We start from the raw sequence: 20,000 nt of genomic DNA on the forward strand, positions 1-20,000 counted from the left end.
CTTCTCTCATGCGGACTCTCCCCCTGTCACCCGGAATCTCCTCCTCTCACCCGGAATCTCCTCCTCTTGCCCGGCTCTCCCCTCTCTCGCCCGAAATCTCCACCTCTCACCTGCTCTCTCCGCCTCTCTCGCCCTTTTCTACACCTTTTGCCCGGCTCTCCTATCTCTCCCCCAGACTCTTCTCCTCCCTCGTCCAGACTCTTTCCTCTCTCGCCCGGACTCTCAGCTCTCAAGCCCGGAATCTCCCCGCTCTCACCCGGACTCTTCCCTCTCTCGCCTAAACATCCCTGCTCTCGCTCGGAATCCCTCCTGTCCCTCACCCAGGCTCCAACCTCTCTCATCCAGACTCTCCCCTCTCTTCACATTCTCTTTGAACTGTCGCGTTCTATATCCTCTCTCACCCGAACTCTCACTTCTCTCTCTCGTTCACCGTCTCTCCTCTCTCACACGGACTCCCTACACCATCACCCACACTCTGTCCCCTCTGTCACCCGCACTCTTTCCTCTCTCGCATCCACAATCTGTCCTGTCACCTGGTCTCTGTCCTCTCTCTCACATGGACTCTCTCCTCACTCTTACCCAGACTCTTTCCTCTCTCTCATTCACACTTTCTCCTCTTTCACCCGGGCTCTCCCCTCTTTCACCTGCACTCTCACCCATCTGTCACCCGCACTCTTTCCTCTCACGCGGACTCTGACCTCTCTCTCTCACGGACTCTCACCTCCCCCTCACTCACTCTCACCTCTCTCTCACAGACTCTTTCCTCTCTCTCTCACGGAATCTCCCCTCTCTCTCTCATGGATTCTACCCTCTCTCTCTCACGGACACTCTCCCATCTCTCTCACAGACTGTGTCCTCTCTCTCTCAGGAATCCTCTCCTATCTCTCTCATGGACTCTCTCTCACATGGAATCTCTCCTCTGTCACCCACATTCTCTCCCCTCTCTCACCCGGACTCTTTTCTCTCTCTCACATGGACACTTTCCTCTCTCTCACCCAGACTCTTTCCTCTCTCTCTCTCTCTCACTCTCACCGTTCTCTCACAGACTCTCTCCTCCCTCTCTCACGGACACTCACCTCTCTCTCACAGACTCTTTCCTCTCTCTCTCACAGACTCTCATCTCTTTCTCACGGACTCTCACCTCTTTCTCATGGACTCTCATCTCTCTCTCATGGATTCTCTCCTCTCTCTCTCAGGGATTCCCCTTTCTCTCTCTCACGGCCACTCTTCTCCCTCTCTCACAGACTCTCACCTCTCTTTCACGGACTCTCACATCTTTCTCACAGACTCTCTTCACTCTCTCTCATGGATTCTGCCCTCTCTCTCTGACAGACACCCTCGTCTCTCTCACACGGACTCTTTCCTCTCTCTCTCTCTCACAGACTCTTATCTCTTTCTCACGGACTCTCACATCTTTCTCATGGAATGTCTCCTCTCTCTCTCACGGATTCTCCCCTCTCTCTCTCACGGATTCTCCCTTCTCTCTCTCACGGACTCTGCTCTCTCTCTCTCACATGGAATCTCTCCTCTCTCTCACGGATTCTCCCCTCTCTCTCTCACGGGCTCTCACCTCTCTCTCACACGAACTCTTTACCCTCTCTCTCACAGACTCTCACCTCTTTCTCATTGACTCTCACCTCTTTCTCATGGACTCCCGCCTCTCCTCTCACACGGACCCTTCCTCTCTCTCTCACAGACTCTTATCTCTCTCTCACGGATTCTCCCCTCTCGATCTCATGGATTCTCCCCTCTCTCTCTCACGGACTCTTTCCTCTCCCTCTCACTGACTCTCATCTCTTTCTCACGGACTCTCACCTCTTTCTCATGGACTCTCTGCTCTCTCTCTCACGGATTCTCCCCTCTCGCTCTCACGGATTCTCCCATCTCTCTCTCACGGACAATCTCCTCTCTCTCACACGGACTCTCACCTCTCTCTCTCACGGACACTCTCCTCTCTCTCTCACAGATTCTCCTTTATCTCTCTCACGGACTCTGTTCTCTCTCTCTCACATGGAATCTCTGCTCTCTCTCTCATGGATTCTCCCCTCTCTCTCTCACGGACACTCTCCTCTCTCTCACAAGCAATCTCACCCCTCTCTCACACGGACACTCTCCTCTCTCTCACACGGACTCTCACCTCTCTCTCACACGGACACTCTCCTCTCTCTCTCACAGACTCTCACCTCTTTCTCACGGACTCTCACCAATTTCCCATGGACTCTCCCCTCTCTCTCTCATGGATTCTCCCCTCTCTCTCTGACAGACACTCTCCTCTGTCTCACATGGACTCTTTCCTCTCTCTTTCACAGACTCTCAACTCTTTCTCACGGACTCTCATCTCTTTCTCATGGACTCACTCCTCTCTCTCTCACGGATTCTCCCCTCTCTCTCTCACTGACACTATCCTCTCTCTCACACAGACTGTCACCTCTCTCTCACAGACTCGCCACTCTCCAACCCACCCTCACCCCTCTGGCGGATGCCCCTCTTCCACGGACCCTCTCCCCGCCAACCGAATCCTCACCTGGCTTGCGGGAGGGGTAGACGCATCGCTTCCCGCAGTCTCCGACGCGGCAGCACCGCTTCCAGCCCGGGCAGTCCCCGTCCACACCGCAGCTCTCCGCTTCCCCCTCCTCGCAGACGTGCTGGCTCCCGGATGGCTCTGGGCATCCCCCATCTGTCTTCTCTGTTTCACACAAAGCACAAGGCGAATGAGGGGGGAGGTCTTCTCCACTCGCCCGGAGGAATTGTCGGGAATGCTGGGGGCACCGGGGACAGGGAAGGGGTGGTGAGGAGCAGTGTGTGTGTGTGTGTGTGTGTGTGTGGTGGGGTGGGGGCGGGTAGAGTGAGTCCAGGGAGGGGGTCTGAAAACAGGAGGATGATTTTCACTTGGAGGTAGATGTGCCGGGGTAATGGAACATTGTCCGTTACCGGGGGTGGCGGGGGGTTGGGGGAGATGGTATAAAATTCGGGAAGGGTAATGGGGTTCGGGTGGGGGTCTTGGGGGGGCTGAGAGGATGTTTCCCTGTGTGGGACAGAGGGGAACTGGGGGACAGAAATCGGGATGGAGCTATGTCAGAGCTGGAGGGGGAGGGGTGTGAGGGTGGAATTCACACCGTCCCCCTCCCCCGCCCGTCACAGTGGGTGCGGGGTGGGGACTCTGGCGGATTCTCGACCCCTGACAGAAGGGCAGGGAGTGTGGGGGGGTGGGTGGGGGTGTGTAGGAACGGCAGGGGAGCAGTGACTGTAGTCGAGGACGAGTGGGAGAGGGATTCCCGTTGAGCGGGGAGTCAGATGGTATCGGGGAGTTGACGGTGGTGGTGGGGCGGCGTGGTTAACGGGGATTTAGGCGGGAAAGTGAAGCTGAGGCCACAACCCCGTCCGGCGTGAGGGGATGGAGAGATGGAGGATCCTCCAGGGCCACAGGCTGAACCGTGTCCCCTAAGCTGAGGGAGGAGGACGTCCTTCGGGTCAAGAGCTGGGGATGGGCGATGGGAGGGGGTGGGGCGATTTGAAACCACGCCCCCCGGATGGAGGGTACAGTGAAGTTCCCACCCTGCCGCTGAGTCCCGCTCCCTCCCCCTCCACCGTACCCCCACCCCCGGGTGCACTCGGGAAACGAGGGCTCGTGAGGTGTTTACGCCTCCCCTGCAGGGACGGTCCCAGCCCCTCACCGTGTCTGAAAGCGCGGTGGACGCATCTCCTGCCGCAGCCAGCATCACAGCAGGTTAACCACAGGTCACAGTCATCGCTATCCTCACATTCCTTTCCGTAGTTGACATCACACATGGGGCCAAGGCGGCTGGGAGCAGGACAGCTTCCGTTCACTGGAAGGACAGGGGCAAGCAGATCGGGTTAAAGGTCACCGCGAATCTCACGGGCCACGTATGTAGGAAGGTGGGAGAGTCTCACACTTCAAGGAAACCTCATGACCCCCACGTTGTAATCACTCCTCAAAACCCCACACTGTAATGTCTCCTCATTCCCCCCACACTTTAATGTCTCCTCACTACCCCCCATACTGTAATGACTCCACACTCCCCCTCACACTGTAATGACTCCACACTCCTCCACCACACTTTAATGTCTCCTCTTTGCCCCCCACACTGTAATCTCTCCTCACATTCCCCACATTGTAATGTCTCATTATTCCCCCCCCCACTGTAATAACTCCTCACTGTCCCTCCACACTGTAATGACTCCTCACTCTCCCCCGCACTGTAATGACCCCTCACTGTCCCCCCACAATGTAATGACCCCTCACTGCCCACGCACTATAATATCACCTCACTCCTCCCACACTCTAATGACTCCTCACTCTCCCTCGCACTGTAATGACCCTTCACGGCCCACGCACTGTAATATCACCTCACTCCTCCCACACTGTACTGACTCCTCACTCCCCCCCACACTGTAATGACTCCTCACTCCACCCCCACTCTGTAATGACTCCTCACTCCTCCCCCACACTGTAATGACTCCTCACTGCACCCCACCCCCCACCCCCTGCACTGAGGGGGACTCCTCACCTCCTTTGAAGAAGTTGAAGACACATCTCTTCCCACACCCGGCGTCACAGCACATCTGCCAATGATCGCAGTCCCCATCCTCCGCACATTCGTCTCCCAGCGTCAGGCTGCACACCTTGCTCAGGGAACTGCTGGGTGGACACTCCTCACTCCTTTCTGCAGAGGGAGGTGGGAGGAAGCAAGAGGGTCATGAAAGCAACACCGGACCCCCGGGGACCCCTCGCCAACAGAAAGTAGAAAAAAAGTGGCAGCCCGCTGCTGCTCGACCAGGTGAGGCAGCACCGTTTCAGCCGAATGGGGTGTGGCTTCGATTCTCTCCCCCCACCCCACACACACCACCCCCACCCCCACCTTGCACTTTGGGGTAGGAGCTCGAGGGGCTGAGATATGTTGAGGTGGGAGGGAGGGCAGGAGGGAGAGAGAGAGAGACAAATCGGTCAACTCTCTCCTAGAGGCAGCAGAGCGTCGATGGGCTGAGCGGCCTCCCCTTTGAACCGGGGGACGCTTCACCCCGAGCCGCCCCTCCCTCACTCAGGGACCAATTCTGGACACGGGGGCTCGGGGTTTGAGAGCGGGATTTCGGAGGGGATATTCGGGACAGGAGATGCCCAGATGCTGTGTTTGAGGAGCTCGGTTTGTGAGGAGGGTCTGAAAGGAGGAGGGAGATGTGGAGGGTGGTGGAGGCTTTGGGGGGGGCAGCGATGAGGGGCAGGGGATAGAGGTAGAGGACATCGTACACTGCGGAACATCAGACACCACCCTGGATCATGTGACCAAGCAGATACAGGGGCCTGGATCCTGTGACCAGGCAGACACAGGGCTATGGATCCTGTGACCAAGCAGACACAGAGCCCTGGATCCTGTGACCAAGCAGATACAGGGTCCTGGATCCTGTGACCAAGCAGACACAGGGCCCTGGATCATGTGACCAAGCAGACACAGAGCCCTGGATCCTGTGACCAAGCAGACACAGGGCCCTGGATCCTGTGACCAGGCAGACACAGGGCTATGGATCCTGTGACCAAGCTGACACAGAACCCTGGATCCTGTGACCAAGCAGACACAGGGCCCTGGATCCTGTGATCAAGCCGAAACAGGGCCCTGGATCCTGTGACCAAGCAGAAACAGGGCCCTGGATCCTGTGACCATGGAGACACAGAGCCCTGGATCCTGTGACCAAGGAGACACAGGGCCCTGGATCCTGTGACCAAGGAGACACAGAGCCCAATATCCTCACTGGCCAGGCCTGAGAGTGGGAGAAGGAGGGGATATTTTCGGGACAGGAGCCTGGACGTTGGGTTTGAGGAGCTCGGTTTGTGAGGAGGGTCTGAAAGGAGGAGGGAGATGTGGAAGGTGGTGGGGAGCATTTTGGGGTGGGTTGGGGACGGTAGTGAGGGCAGCGATGGGTGCAGGGGGGAAGGTTGTGGAGGAGGTGGTGGGGGGGTTGAGTTAAGGAGAGAATTTGGGAACTTGGGGACCCAGGCAGCTGAAGGCCCAGACGCCAACTCTGGAGCAATTGGGGGTCACCGGGCAAGGGGGTGACCCCGGGGGTCAGGGGTCAGGGGGGAGAGTGGGGGGGGCAGTTCCCAATGTCCAGTCTTTCATCCTGAAGGTCGGGGGGAGGGGTGAGGCTGTGGGAGTGTCCCCACTCGCTGCCCCCCTCTACCCCCTCCTGACAGGGTGGGTGGGGTTTACTCTTTACCCTTCAGCCCACCGCCCTCCTCATCGGAGAGGGAGACAGGGATTCGGAAGGGCTCCGGTCCAGCGCTGGGGGTGGGCAGAGTGGCTGGGAGATGGGGAACAGGTGTGAATGGGAGTGGCCCTTGGTGGGGGAGGGGTACAGGGCAAGTGGGCGGGTGCCGGGGTTGTCTGGGATAATGGAGCAGCTGACCAATCAGAGCCAGGGGGCTGAAACATGTGACCGGACACTGGAGATTGTATCTTGTGGCCTATCAGGCACAAGTCCCTGAGTCATGTAGCTCAACAGGCCCATGGGAATGGATCATGTGACCAAACAGACACAGGGCAATGGATCATGTGACCAAACAGACACAGGGCAATGGATCATGTGACCAAACAGACACAGGGTAATTGATCATGTGACCAAACAGACACAGGGCAATGGATCATGTGACCAAACAGACACAGGGCAATGGATCATGTGACCAAACAGACACAGGGTAATTGATCATGTGACCAAACAGACACAGGGTAATGGATCTTGTGACCAAACAGACACAGAGTAATTGATCATGTGACCAAATAGACCCAGGTAATGGATCATGTGACCAAACAGACATAGGGTAATGGATCACATGACCAAACAGACACAGGGTAATGGATCATGTGACCAAACAGACACAGGGAAATGGACCTTGTGACCAAACAGACACAGGGCAATGGATCATGTGACCAAACAGACACAGGGGAATGGATCATGTGACCACACAGACACAGGGCAATGGATCATGCGACAAATCAAACACTGGGGAATGGATCATGCAACCAAACAGACACAGGACAACGGATCATGTGACCAAACATACACAGGGTAATGGATCATGTGACAAATCAGACACAGGGAAATGGATCATGTGACCAGACACAGGCAATGAAAGATGTGGCGAGTCAGAGACAGTGCAATGGAACACATGAACAAACGGACAAAGACCCCTGGATCATGTTTCCCAATGAGACACAGGGCAATAGATCATGTGACGAAACAGACACAGGGCAAAGAAACATTTGATGAATCTGTCACAGTGCTCTGGAACATTTAACCAATCAGAGAGAGTGCCCTGGAATATACGATCAATCAGACGCAGTGTACTGGGAGATGTGAATTATCAGACACTGGACCCTAAATCATGAGACCAATCACAGATTGTTTCCTGGATCATGCCACCTGTCAGACACAGGGCCCTGGATTATGTGACCAAGGAGACACAGGGCCCTGGATCATGTGACCAAGGAGACACAGGACCCTGGATCATGTGACCAAGGAGACACAGGGCCCTGGATCATGTGCCCAAGGAGACACAGGACCCTGGATCATGTGACCAAGGAGACACAGGGCCCTGGATCATGTCTCCAATCAGACACAGGGGCCCTGGAGTCTGGTCCTTTAGACAGAAGCTGCCCCTCGGGCAGTGCAGCTGCCCTCTGCCCTTGGGCTGTACCAGCCCAGTTAAACCATGTTGGGGAGGATGATTTTGGGCTTGTCCTTACTGTGCCAGTTGGAGTAGACACATTTCTTCCCACAGCCCAGATCACAGCACTGCTTCCATGAACTGCAGTCCTCATCCCCCCGACAAGTTTTGCTCGAGTTGTGGGCACAGATCCTCCTCGCTCGGTCGGAGTCAGGACACTCGCCATCTTCATCTGTTTGGGGACAAGTTGTTAGTTAGAGGATGAGGGAGGTACACACGGCAAAGCAAGGGTTACTGTTGGAGGGTCTGTACTGAGGGAGAGCCGCATTGTCAGAGGGTCAGTGCTGAGGGAGTGCTTCACTGTCGGAGAGTCAGTACTGAGGGAGCGCTGCACTGTCGGAGGTTCATTACTGAGGGAGTTCCGCACTGTCGGAGGGTCAGTGCTGAGGGATTGCCGTATTGTCAGATGGTCAGTACTGAGGGAGTGCCGCACTGTCAGAACGTCAGTACTGAGGGAGTGCCGCACTGTCGGAGGGTCAGTACTCATGGAGCGCCACACTGTCGGATTCTCTGGACTGAGAACTTACAGTACAATCTATTTCTCTCTCTCTGTTTCATTCCTAATTTCTTACTCGCTCAGTCTCTCTCCCACCATCTCTCCGTCTGTCTGCAATTATCTCTCTGTTTTCTCTCTTTTGCTCTCCTTCTATCTCTCCCTTTCCCCTTCACTCTTTCCAAGTGTCAATTTCTGCTTCTCTACCTCAATCTCTCTATCTCTGTTTCTCTATCGCAGTATCTGATTCTCTCTGTCTCAGTATCTGAATCTCTCTCTTAGTCCCTGATTCTCTCTCTCAATCTCTGCTGCTCTCTCACAGTCTCTGTTCCTCTCTCTCTGAGTCTTTGTCTCTATCTCTCTCAGTCTCTGTGCCTCTCTCTATGAATCTCTGTCTCTCTCTCTCTGTTTCTCTTTCTTTCTCTCTGAGTCCGTCTCTCTCTCAGTCCCTGATTCTCTCTTGATCTCTGCTGCTCTCTCTGAGTCTCTGTTTCTCTCTCTCTGAGTCTTTGTTTCTCTCTCTGTGCCTATCTGTTTCTCTCTCAGAGTCTCTGTCTCTCTTTCTTTCTGAGTCTCTGTCTGTCTCTCTCTCAGTCCCTGATTCGCTCTTGAATTCTGCTGCTTGCTGACCGTCTGTTTCTTTCTCTCTGAGTCTGTCTCTCTCTCGCTCAGTCTCTGTTCCTCTCTCTGTGAGTCTCTGTCTCTCTGTGTGTCCCTGTTTCTCTCTCTCAGTCTCTGTCTCTCTCTCTCTGAGTCTCTGTCTCTCTCTCTCTGAATCTCTGTTTCTCTGTCTGTGAGTCTCTGTTTCTCTCTCTCAGAGTCTCTGTTTCTCTCTCCCTGAGTCTCTGTTTCTCTCTCCCTGAGTCTCTGTTTCTCTCTACCTGAGTCTCTGTTTCTCTCTGTGAGTCTCTGTTTTTCTCTTTCTGTGAGTGTTTTTTTCTCTCTCGCAGTCTCTCTTTTTCTCTCTGAGTCTCTGTTTCACTCATTCTGAGTCTCTGTTTCACTCACTCTGAGTCTCTGTTTCTCTCACTCAGTCTGTTTCTCCCTCTCTGAGTCTATGATTCTATCTCTCTGTGAGTCTTTGTTTCTCTCTGTGTGAGTCCCTGTTTCTCTTTCTGAGTCTCTGTTTCCCTCTCTGTTTCTCTCTCTGAGTTTCCGTTTCTCTCTCTGTGAGTCGCTGTCTCTATCTCTCGCAGTTCCTGTTTCTCTCTCTGTGAGTCTCTGTCTCTCTCTCTGTGAGTCGCTGTCTCTACCTCTCGCAGTTCCTGTTTCTCTCTCTGTGAGTCTCTATTTCTCTCTCTGTGAGTCTCTGTCTCCCTCTCTGTGAGTCGCTGTCTCTATCTCTCGCAGTTCCTGTTTCTCTCTCTGTGAGTCTCTCTTTCTCTTTCTGTGAGTTTCTGTTTCTCTCTCTGTGTCTCTGTTTCTCTCTCTGTGAGTCTCTGTCTCTCTCTCTGTGAGTCGCGGTCTCCATCTCTCACAGTTCCTGTTTCTCTCTCTGTGAGACTCTGTTTCTCTCTCTGTGAGTCTCTGGTTCTCTCTGTGTGAGTCTCTGTTTCTCTCTCTCTCTGTGAGTCTCTGTTCCTCTCTCTGTGATTCTCTGTTTCTCTCTATGTGTCTCTGTTTCTCTCTCTGTAAGTCTCTGTCTCTCTCTCTGTTAGTCGCTGTCTCTATATCTCACAGTTCCTGTTTCTCTCTCTGTGAGTTTCGGTTTCTCTCTCTGTGAGTCTCTGTTTCTCTCTCTGTGAGTCTCTGTTTCTCTCTCTGTGAGTCATTGTTTCTCTCTCTGTGAGTCTCTGTTTCTCTATCTGTGAGTCTCTATCTCTCTCTCTGTGAGTCGCTGTCTCTATATCTCACAGTTCCTGTTTCTCTCTCTGTGAGACTCTGTTTCTCTCTCTGTGAGTCGCTGTCTCTATCTCTCACAGTTCCTGTTTCTCTCTCTCTGTAAGTCTCTGTTTCTCTCTCTGTGTTTCTCTGTTTCTCTCTCTCTCTGTGAGTCTCTGTTTCTCTCTCGGTGAGTCTCTGTTTCTCTCTCTGTGAGTCTCTGTCTCTCTCTATGTGAGTCACTGTCTCTATCTCTCGCATTTCCTGTTTTTCTCTCTCTGTGAGTCTCTGTTTCTCTCTCTGTGAGTCTCTGTTTCTCTCTCTGTGGGTCTCTGTCTCTCTCTCGGTGAGTCGCTGTCTCTATCTCTCGCAGTTCCTGTTTCTCTCTCTGTGAGTCCCTGTTTCTCTCTCTGTGAGTCTCTGTTTCTCTCTCTGTGAGTCTCTGTCTCTCTCTCTCTGTGAGTCTCTGTCTCTCTGTGAGTCTCTGTCTCTCTCTCAGTCCCTGTTTCTCTCTCTGTAATTCTCTGTTACTCTCTCTCAGTCTCTGTTTCTCTCTCTATCTCAGTCTCTGTTTCTCTCTCTCTCAGTCTCTGTTTCTCCCTCTCTGAGTCTCTGATTCTCTCTCTCTGTGAGTCTTTGTTTCTCTCTCTGTGAGTCCCTGTTTCGCTTTCTGAGTCTCTGTTTCCCTCTCTGTTTCTCTCTCTCTGTGAGTCTCTGTTTCTCTCACTGTGAGTCTCTGTCTCTCTCTCTGGGAGTCTCTGTCTCTCTCTCTGTGAGTCTCTGTTTCTCTCTCTGTGAGTAACTGTTTCTCTCTCTGTGAGTCTCTGTTTCCCTCTCTGGGAGTCTCTGTTTCTCTCTCTGTGAGTCTCTGTTTCTCACTCTGTGAGTCTCTGTTTCTCTCTCTGTCAGTCTCTGTTTCCCTCTCTGTGAGTAACTGTTTCTCTCTCTGTGAGTCTCTGTTTCCCTCTCTGGGAGTCTCTGTTTCTCTCTCTCTGGTAGTCTCTGTTTCTCTCTCTCTGGGAGTCTCTGTTTCTCTCTCTCCGTGAGTCTCTGTGTCTCTCTCTCTGTGAGTCTCTGTTTCTCTCTCTCTGGGAGTCTCTGTTTCTCTCTCTCCGTGAGTCTCTCTTTCTCTCTCTCTGTGAGTCTCTGTTTCTCTCTCTTTGGGAGTCTCGGTTTCTCTCTCTGTGTGTTTCTGTGTCTCTCTCTCAGAGTCTCTGTTTCTCTCTCTTTGGGAGTCTCTGTTTCTCTCTCTGTGAGTCTCTGTTTCTCTCTCTGTGTGTCTCTGTTTCTCTCTCTCTGAGTCTCTGTTTCTCTCAGTCCCTGTTTCTCTCTCTGGGAGTCTCTGTTTCTCTCTCTGAGTTTCCGTTTCTCTTTCTGTGATTCGCTGTCTCTATCTCTCACAGTTCCTGTTCCTCTCTCTTTGAGTATCTGTCTCTCTCTCTCTGTGATTCTCTGTTTCTCTCTCTGTGGGTCTCTGTCTCTCTCTCTGGGAGTCTCTGTCTCTCTCTCTGTGAGTAACTGTTTCTCTCTCTGTGAGTCTCTGTTTCCCTCTCTGTGAGTCTCTGTTTCTCTCTCTCTCTGTTTGTCTCTGTTTCTCTCTCTGTCAGTCTCTGTTTCTCTCTCTGTGAGTCTCTGTTTCTCTCTCTGTGAGCCTCTGTTTCTCTCTCTGTGAGTAACTGTTTCTCTCTCTGTGAGTCTCTGTTTCCCTCTCTGGTAGTCTCTGTTTCTCTCTTTGTGAGTCTCTGTTTCTCTCTCTGTGAGTCTCTGTTTCTCTCTCTGTGAGTAACTGTTTCTCTCTCTGTGAGTCTCTGTTTCTCTCTCTGTCAGTCTCTGTTTCCCTCTCTGCGAGTAACTGTTTCTCTCTCTATGAGTCTCTGTTTCCCTCTCTGGGAGTCTCTGTTTCTCTCTCCGTGAGTCTCTGTTTCCCTCTCTGGGAGTCTCTGTTTCTCTCTCCGTGAGTCTCTGTGTCTCTCTCTCTGTGAGTCTCTGTTTCTCTCTCTCTGGGAGTCTCTGTTTCTCTCTCTCCGTGAGTCTCTCTTTCTCTCTCTCTGTGAGTCTCTGTTTCTCTCTCTTTGGGAGTCTCGGTTTCTCTCTCTGTGTGTCTCTGTTTCTCTCTCTCAGAGTCTCTGTTTCTCTCTCTTTGGGAGTCTCTGTTTCTCTCTCTGTGAGTCTCTGTTTCTCTCTCTGTGTGTCTCTGTTTCTCTCTCTCTGAGTCTCTGTTTCTCTCAGTCCCTGTTTCTCTCTCTGGGAGTCTGTTTCTCTCTCTGAGTTTCCGTTTCTCTTTCTGTGATTCGCTGTCTCTATCTCTCACAGTTCCTGTTCCTCTGTCTTTGAGTATCTGTCTCTCTCTCTCTGTGATTCTCTGTTTCTCTCTCTGTGGGTCTCTGTCTCTCTCTCTGGGAGTCTCTGTCTCTCTCTCTCTGTGAGTCGCTGTCTCTATCTCTGTGAGCCTCTGTTTCTCTCTCTGTGAGTAACTGTTTCTCTCTCTGTGAGTCTCTGTTTCCCTCTCTGTGAGTCTCTGTTTCTCTCTCTCTCTTTTAGTCTCTGTTTCTCTCTCTGTCAGTCTCTGCTTCTCTCTCTGTGAGTCTCTGTTTCTCTCTCTGTGAGCCTCTGTTTCTCTCTCTGTGAGTAACTGTTTCTCTCTCTGTGAGTCTCTGTTTCCCTCTCTGGTAGTCTCTGTTTCTCTCTTTGTGAGTCTCTGTTTCTCTCTCTGTGAGTCTCTGTTTCTCTCTCTGTGAGTAACTGTTTCTCTCTCTGTGAGTCTCTGTTTCTCTCTCTGTCAGTCTCTGTTTCCCTCTCTGTGAGTAACTGTTTCTCTCTCTGTGAGTCTCTGTTTCCCTCTCTGGGAGTCTCTGTTTCTCTCTCCGTGAGTCTCTGTTTCCCTCTCTGGGAGTCTCTGTTTCTCTCTCTGTGAGTCTCTGTTTCTCTCTCTGTGAGTCTCTGTTTCTCTCTCTGTGAGTCTCTGTTTCTCTCTCTGTCAGTCTCTGTTTCCCTCTCTGTGAGTAACTGTTTCTCTCTCTGTGAGTCTCTGTTTCCCTCTCTGGGAGTCTCTGTTTCTCTCTCTCTGGGAGTCTCTGTTTCTCTCTCTCCTTGAGTCTGTGTGTCTCTCTCTCTGTGAGTCTGTGTTTCTCTCTCTGGGAGTCTCTGTTTCTCTCTCTCCGTGAGACTCTCTTTCTCTCTCTCTGTGAGTCTCTGTTTATCTCTCTTTGGGAGTCTCTGTTTCTCTCTCTGTGAGTCTCTGTTTCTCTCTCTGTGTGTCTCTGTTTCTCTCTCTCTGAGTCTATGTTTCTCTCAGTCCCTCTTTCTCTCTCTGGGAGTCTCTGTTTATCTCTCTGAGTTTCCGTTTCTCTCTCTGTGATTCGCTGTCTCTATCTCTCACAGTTCCTGTTCCTCTCTCTGTGAGTCTCTGTCTCTCTCTCTCTTTGTTTCTCTGTTTCTCTCTCTGTGGGTCTCTGTCTCTCTCTCTGTGAGTCTCTGTCTGTCTCTCTCTGTGAGTCACTGTCTCTATCTCTCATAGTTCCTGTTTCTCCCTCTGCGAGTCTCTGTCTCTCTCTCTGTGAGTCTCTGTCTCTCTCTCTGTGAGTCTCTGTCTCTCTCTCTCAGTCCCTTTTTCTCTCTCTGTGAGTCTCTGTTTCTCTCTCTGGGAGTTTCTGTTTCTCTCTCTGTGGGTCTCTGTCTCTCTCTCTCTCAGTCTATGTTCCTCTCTCTGTGAGTCTCTATCTCTCTCTGTGTTCCTCTATCTCTCTCTGAGTCTCTCTCTCTATCTCTGAGTCTCTGTCTCTCTCTGTTTCTCTTTCTTTATCTCTGAGTCTGTCGCTCTCTCTCTCAGTCCCTGATTCTCTCTTGATCTCTGCTGCTCTCTCTGACTCTCTGTTTCCCTCTCTCTCAGAGTCTCTGTCTCTCTCTCTTTGAGTCTTTGTTTCTCTCTCTGTGACTCTCTGTTTCTCTCTCTCTGTGTCTCTGTTTCTCTCCCTGAGTCTCTGTCTCTCTCTTTGAGTTTCTGTCTGTCTCTCTCTCAGTCCCTGATTCTCTCTTGAATTCTGCTGCTCTCTGTGTCTCTGTCTCTCTCTCCATCTCTGTTCCTTTCTCTGTGAGTCTCTGTCTCTCTGTGTGTCCCTGTTTCTTTCTCTCAGTCTCTTTTTCTCTCTCTCTGAAAGTCTGCCTCTCTCTCTCTGTTTCTCTTTCTCTCTCTCTGAGTCTCTGTTTCTCTCTCTCTGTGAGTCTCTTTTTCTGTCTCTCTGAGTATCTCTTTCTCTCTCTCTGAATCTCTGTTTCTCTCTCTGGGTCTCTGTTTCTCTCTCTGTGATTCTCTGTTTTTCTCTTTCTGTGAGTCTCTGTTCCTCTCTCTGTGAGTCTCTGTTTCTCTCTCTCAGTTTTTGTTTCTCGCTCTTTCTGCCTCTCTCTCTCTCATTCTGCTTCTTACACACCCTTGCTCTCTCTCTCCCTCTCTCTGTCTCTCTCCCTCTTCCCCTCGTTCTGCCCTTTTCGTGCTCACCATCATCCATGAATTTCACGATGCAGATGTGTCCACATTTGGTTTCACAGCAGGTCTGCCAAGCGTCGCAGTCTCCATCTCCGCTGCACTGGTCACCAAGTTTCAGGTCACACATTGGGGTGAGACGGTGAGAAGAGGGACAGGTATCATCGTCTGGAACCCAGAAATCGGGGGTCAGTCAGGAACACAGAAACTGGCCAATCCCCCGGACGAGAGAGAGAGAGAGAGAGAGAGGCAGGAACTCTCTGGGGACCCCCAGAAACGAGGGACTAGTTCACAGGGTGTGGAAATCATGGAGCATCTCGGGAAGCACTTCACATTGTCTCACACTCACAGAATCTCACACCTTCACACACACTCTCACACTCACACACACACACTCACACTCTCACACTGTCTCACACTCACACACACACACTCACACTGTCTCAAACTCACAGACTCTCTCACACACTCACACACACACTCTCACACTCATCCACACACTCTCACACTGTCTCAGACTCACAGACACACACACACACACAAACACTCACAGACACACACACTCACACACACACTCTCACACTGTCTCACACTCACAGACTCTCTCTCACTCTCACATACTCTCACAATCACGCACACACTCTCACTCTGACTCACACACACAGACTCTCTCCCACACTCACACACACACTCTCACACTCACACACACATTCTCACACTGTCTCACACTCACAGACTCTCTCCCACACTCACACACACACTCACACACACACTCTCACATTGTCTCACACTCAGACACACACACACACTCACAGACACATACACTCACACACACTCTCACACTCACACACACACTCTCACACTGTTTCACACTCACAGACTCTCTCTCACACTCACACACTCATAGACACACACACTCACAAAAAACTCTCACACTCACACACACACACTCACACACACTCTCACACACACACACACTCTCACACTCACCCATGCACACACACTCACACCCACACACACACACACTCACACCCACACTCTCATACTCTCACACCCACACTCTCACACTCTCACACACACTGTCACACTCACACACACACACTCTCACACATACTCTCACACTGTCTCAACACTCACAGACTCAATCTCACACACACTCTCACACTCACACACACACACTCTCACACTCACAGAGTCTCTCTCTCACACTCACACACTGTCTCTCTCACAGACTCTTACACTCACACACACACTGTCTCACACTCACAGACTCTCTCAACCTCACACACACCCACACCCAGACTCTCACACCTACACACACACCCACACACACAAATAATCTCACACCCACACACACCCGCACACACACACTCTCACACTCACAGACTCTCTCTCACACACTCACACTTTCTCACACACACACACACTCACACTTACACCTTCACACACACTCTCACAATCTCTCACACTCACACACTCTCACATACACACTCTCTCACCCTCACAGACTCTCACACCCACTTACACTCTCACACCTGCACGCACACTCTCATACACACACATTCACACTCACACACTCTCACACCCGCACACACCCTCACACACACCCTCGCACTCACACTCCTGCACTCTCACACTCACACCCACACACACACTCTAACACACACTCTCACACCCACACACACCCTCACACACACCCTCACAATGACACACTCACACCCGCATTCTCACACTCACACCCACACACACTCGCACACTCACACCAGCACACACACACTCTCACACAAACACTCTCACACTCACCCATGCACACACACTCACACCCACACACACACACACTCACACCCACACTCTCATACTCTCACACCCACACTCTCACACTCACACACACACTCTCACACACAAACACTCTCACACCTACACTCTCACACACACACTCTCAAACCCACACTTTCACACTCTCACACCCACACTCTCACACTCTCACACTCACAATAGCACACACATACTCTCACACAAACACTCTCACACTCACCCACACACACACACTCACACCCACACACACACACTCACACACACACTCTCATACTCTCACACACACACTCTAGAACCCACACTCTCACACTCTCACACACACACTCTCACACTCACACACACACTCTCAGACCCACACTCTCACACTCTCACACACACACTCTCTCACACACACACTCTCACACCTACACTCTCACTCTCTCACTCACACACTCTCAAACCCACACTCTCACACTCTCACCCCCACACTCTCACACTCAAACCCACACACTCTCACGCTCAAACCCACACACTCACACACACACTCTCACACACACACGATCTCACACTCTTACACCCACTTTCTCACACTCTTACACACAGGCACACTCATACACTCTCACAACCACTGTCTCACATACCCACACTCTCACACCCACACCCTCACAGTCACACTCTCACATCCACAGTCTCACACAACCTCACACCCACAGCCCCATACTCACATACCCACACTCACAGTCTCACACACTGTCACACACAAATTCTCACACTCTCACCCACCCTCACAGTCACACACACACTTACAGTCACACAATCTCACACACTGACACACATCTCACACCCACAGTCTCACACACACATTACCACACTCACAGCTTCACACACTGTCACACACAAATTTTCACACACTCTCACACCCACGGTCTCACACACACTCACATGCACAGTCTCACACTCACATTCCCACACTCACAGTCTAACACACAAATTTTCACACACTCTCACACCCACAGTCTCAAACTCACACACACCCTCACAATCACACAGTCTCACACCCACAGTCTCAGATACACACACCCACACTCACAATCACACAGTCTCACACACTCAAACACCCACACAATTTCATGCACTATCACATCCACACACTCTCAGACCCACACTCACACTCACACAGTCTCACACACTCTCACACTCACAGTCAGGGTCACACAGCCTCACACCCGCACTCACACCCGCACGCTCACACCCTCATGCTCACACCCGCACGCTCACACCCGCATGCTCACACTTGCATAGTCACAACCACACACAAAGCCTCACACTCACAGCTTCACACACACAGCCTCAAACTCACAACGCTGACACTCACACTCACACATGCTCACACTCACAATGCTGACACTCACACTCACACACGCTCACACTCACAATGCTGACACTCACACTCACACATGCTCACACTCGCAATGCTGACAATCACACTCACACACTCTCACAGTCACAATGCTGACACTCACACTCACACTCACATACACTCACAATGCTGACACTCACACTCACACACTCTCACAGTCACAATGCTGACACTCACACTCACACTCACATACACTCACAATGCTGACACTCACACTCACACTCTCTCACAGTCACAACTTTGACACACACTCACAAACACTCACACTGACACACGCTGACACTCACACTCACACACTGTCACAATCACAACACTGACACTCATACTCACACACCCTCACACTCACACACGCTGACACTCACACTCACGCACACTCACACTCACACACACTGACACTCACACTCACGCACACTCACACTCACAACACTGACACTCACACATGCTCACACTTACGCTGCTGACACTCACACTCACACACGCTCACACTCACAATGCTGGCACTCACACACGCTCACATTCACAACACTCACACACACACACACTCACACACGCTCTTACACACTCATTCTCACAATGAGACTCAGAATGACACTCAAACTGACTCATACAATCACACACAAACTCCCAATGAAGCACATACACCCTCACACTCACACACTCTCACTCAAACACACACAATCTCTAACACACTCTGACAGACACACTCAAGCACACTCAGACTCTCAAACACACACACACACACACACACACCCATGGGCAAACGCACACAAACTCTCTGTCTCTCTCTCTCTCTCTGCCCATCCGGTGATGAATGGACTCTGACCCTTTGGGGCACTCACCGGACATGAGGAAGCGAGGGACACATCTCTTTCCACAGCCAGTCTCACAGCAGGATGACCAGGACAAGCAGTCGGCATCTGTCTCACACACATTCCCAAGTTTCATATCACAGAAACTGTCCAATCGGCTGGAAGCTGGACACTGGGGGGCTGGAAGAAACAAAGAGAGAGTGAGATCCAGAATCAGGATAAAGACCCACACACCGTCCCCATCAAACACTCCCAGGACAGGTACAGCACGGGGTTAGATACAGAGTAAATCTCCCTCTACACTGTCCCCATCAAACACTCCCAGGACAGGTACAGCACGGGGTTAGATACAGAGGAAATCTCCCTCTACACCGTCCCCATCAAACACTCCCAGGACAGGTACAGCACGGGGTTAGATACAGAGTAAATCTCCCTCTACACTGTCCCCATCAAACACTCCCAGGACAGGTACAGCACGGGGTTAGATACAGAGTAAATCTCCCTCTACACTGTCCCCATCAGACACTCCCAAGGACAGGTACAGCACAGGGTTAGATACAGAGTAAATCTCCCTCTACACTGTCCCCATCAAACACTCCCAGGACAGGAACAGCACGGGGTTAGATACAGAGTAAAACTCCCTCTACACCGTCCCCATCAAACACTCCCACGACAGGTACAGCACGGGGTTAGATACAGAGTAAATCTCCCTCTACACAGTCCCCATCAAACACTCCCAGGACAGGAACAGCACGGGGTTAGATACAGAGTAAATCTCTCTCTACACCGTCCCCATCAAACACTCCCAGGACAGGTACAGCACGGGGTTAGATACAGAGTAAATCTCCCTCTACACTGTCCCCATCAAACACTCCCAGGACAGGTACAGCACAGGGTTAGATACAGAGTAAATCTCCCTCTACACTGTCCCCATTAAACACTCCCAGGACAGGTACAGCACGGGGTTAGATACAGAGTAAATCTCCCTCTACACTGTCCACATCAAACACTCCCAGGACAGGTACAGCACGGGGTTAGATACAGAGTAAATCTCCCTCTACACAGTCCCCATCAAACACTCCCAGGACAGGTACAGCTCGGGGTTAGATAAAGAATAAATCTCCCTCTACACTGTCCCCATCAAACACTCCCAGGACAGGTACAGCACGGGGTTAGATACAGAGTAAATCTCCCTCTACACTGTCCCCATCAAACACTCCCAGGACAGGTACAGCACGGGGTTAGATACAGAGTAAATCTCCCTCTACACAGTCCCCATCAAACACTCCCAGGACAGGTACAGCACGGGGTTAGATACAGAGTAAAGCTCCCTCTACACAGTCCCCATCAAACACTCCCAGGACAGGTACAGCACGGGGTTAGATACAGAGTAAATCTCCCTCTACACTGTCCCCATCAAACACTCCCAGGACAGGTACAGCACG

General features: G+C 51.6%; 1 protein-coding gene across 1 annotated transcript in view; it reads right to left on the reverse strand.

Annotated features, from left to right (window-relative positions):
- Positions 1-20,000, reverse strand: part of LOC121275044 (cysteine-rich, acidic integral membrane protein-like) — a gene marked incomplete at its 3' end in the record, with an annotated part of 144,281 nt that overhangs the window by 123,877 nt on the left and 404 nt on the right. Inside the window, exons 2-7 of the mRNA XM_041182435.1 lie at positions 18,586-18,735; positions 14,548-14,700; positions 7,758-7,910; positions 4,530-4,685; positions 3,675-3,827; positions 2,525-2,686 (exon numbers count right to left, since the gene is read on the reverse strand). Coding sequence (XP_041038369.1) covers positions 2,525-2,686; positions 3,675-3,827; positions 4,530-4,685; positions 7,758-7,910; positions 14,548-14,700; positions 18,586-18,735 — 927 coding nt within the window. The remainder of the gene's footprint in view (positions 1-2,524; positions 2,687-3,674; positions 3,828-4,529; positions 4,686-7,757; positions 7,911-14,547; positions 14,701-18,585; positions 18,736-20,000) is intronic.

Source organism: Carcharodon carcharias, assembly GCF_017639515.1.
Source record: "Carcharodon carcharias isolate sCarCar2 chromosome 40 unlocalized genomic scaffold, sCarCar2.pri SUPER_40_unloc_7, whole genome shotgun sequence".
NCBI lineage: Eukaryota > Metazoa > Chordata > Chondrichthyes > Lamniformes > Lamnidae > Carcharodon > Carcharodon carcharias.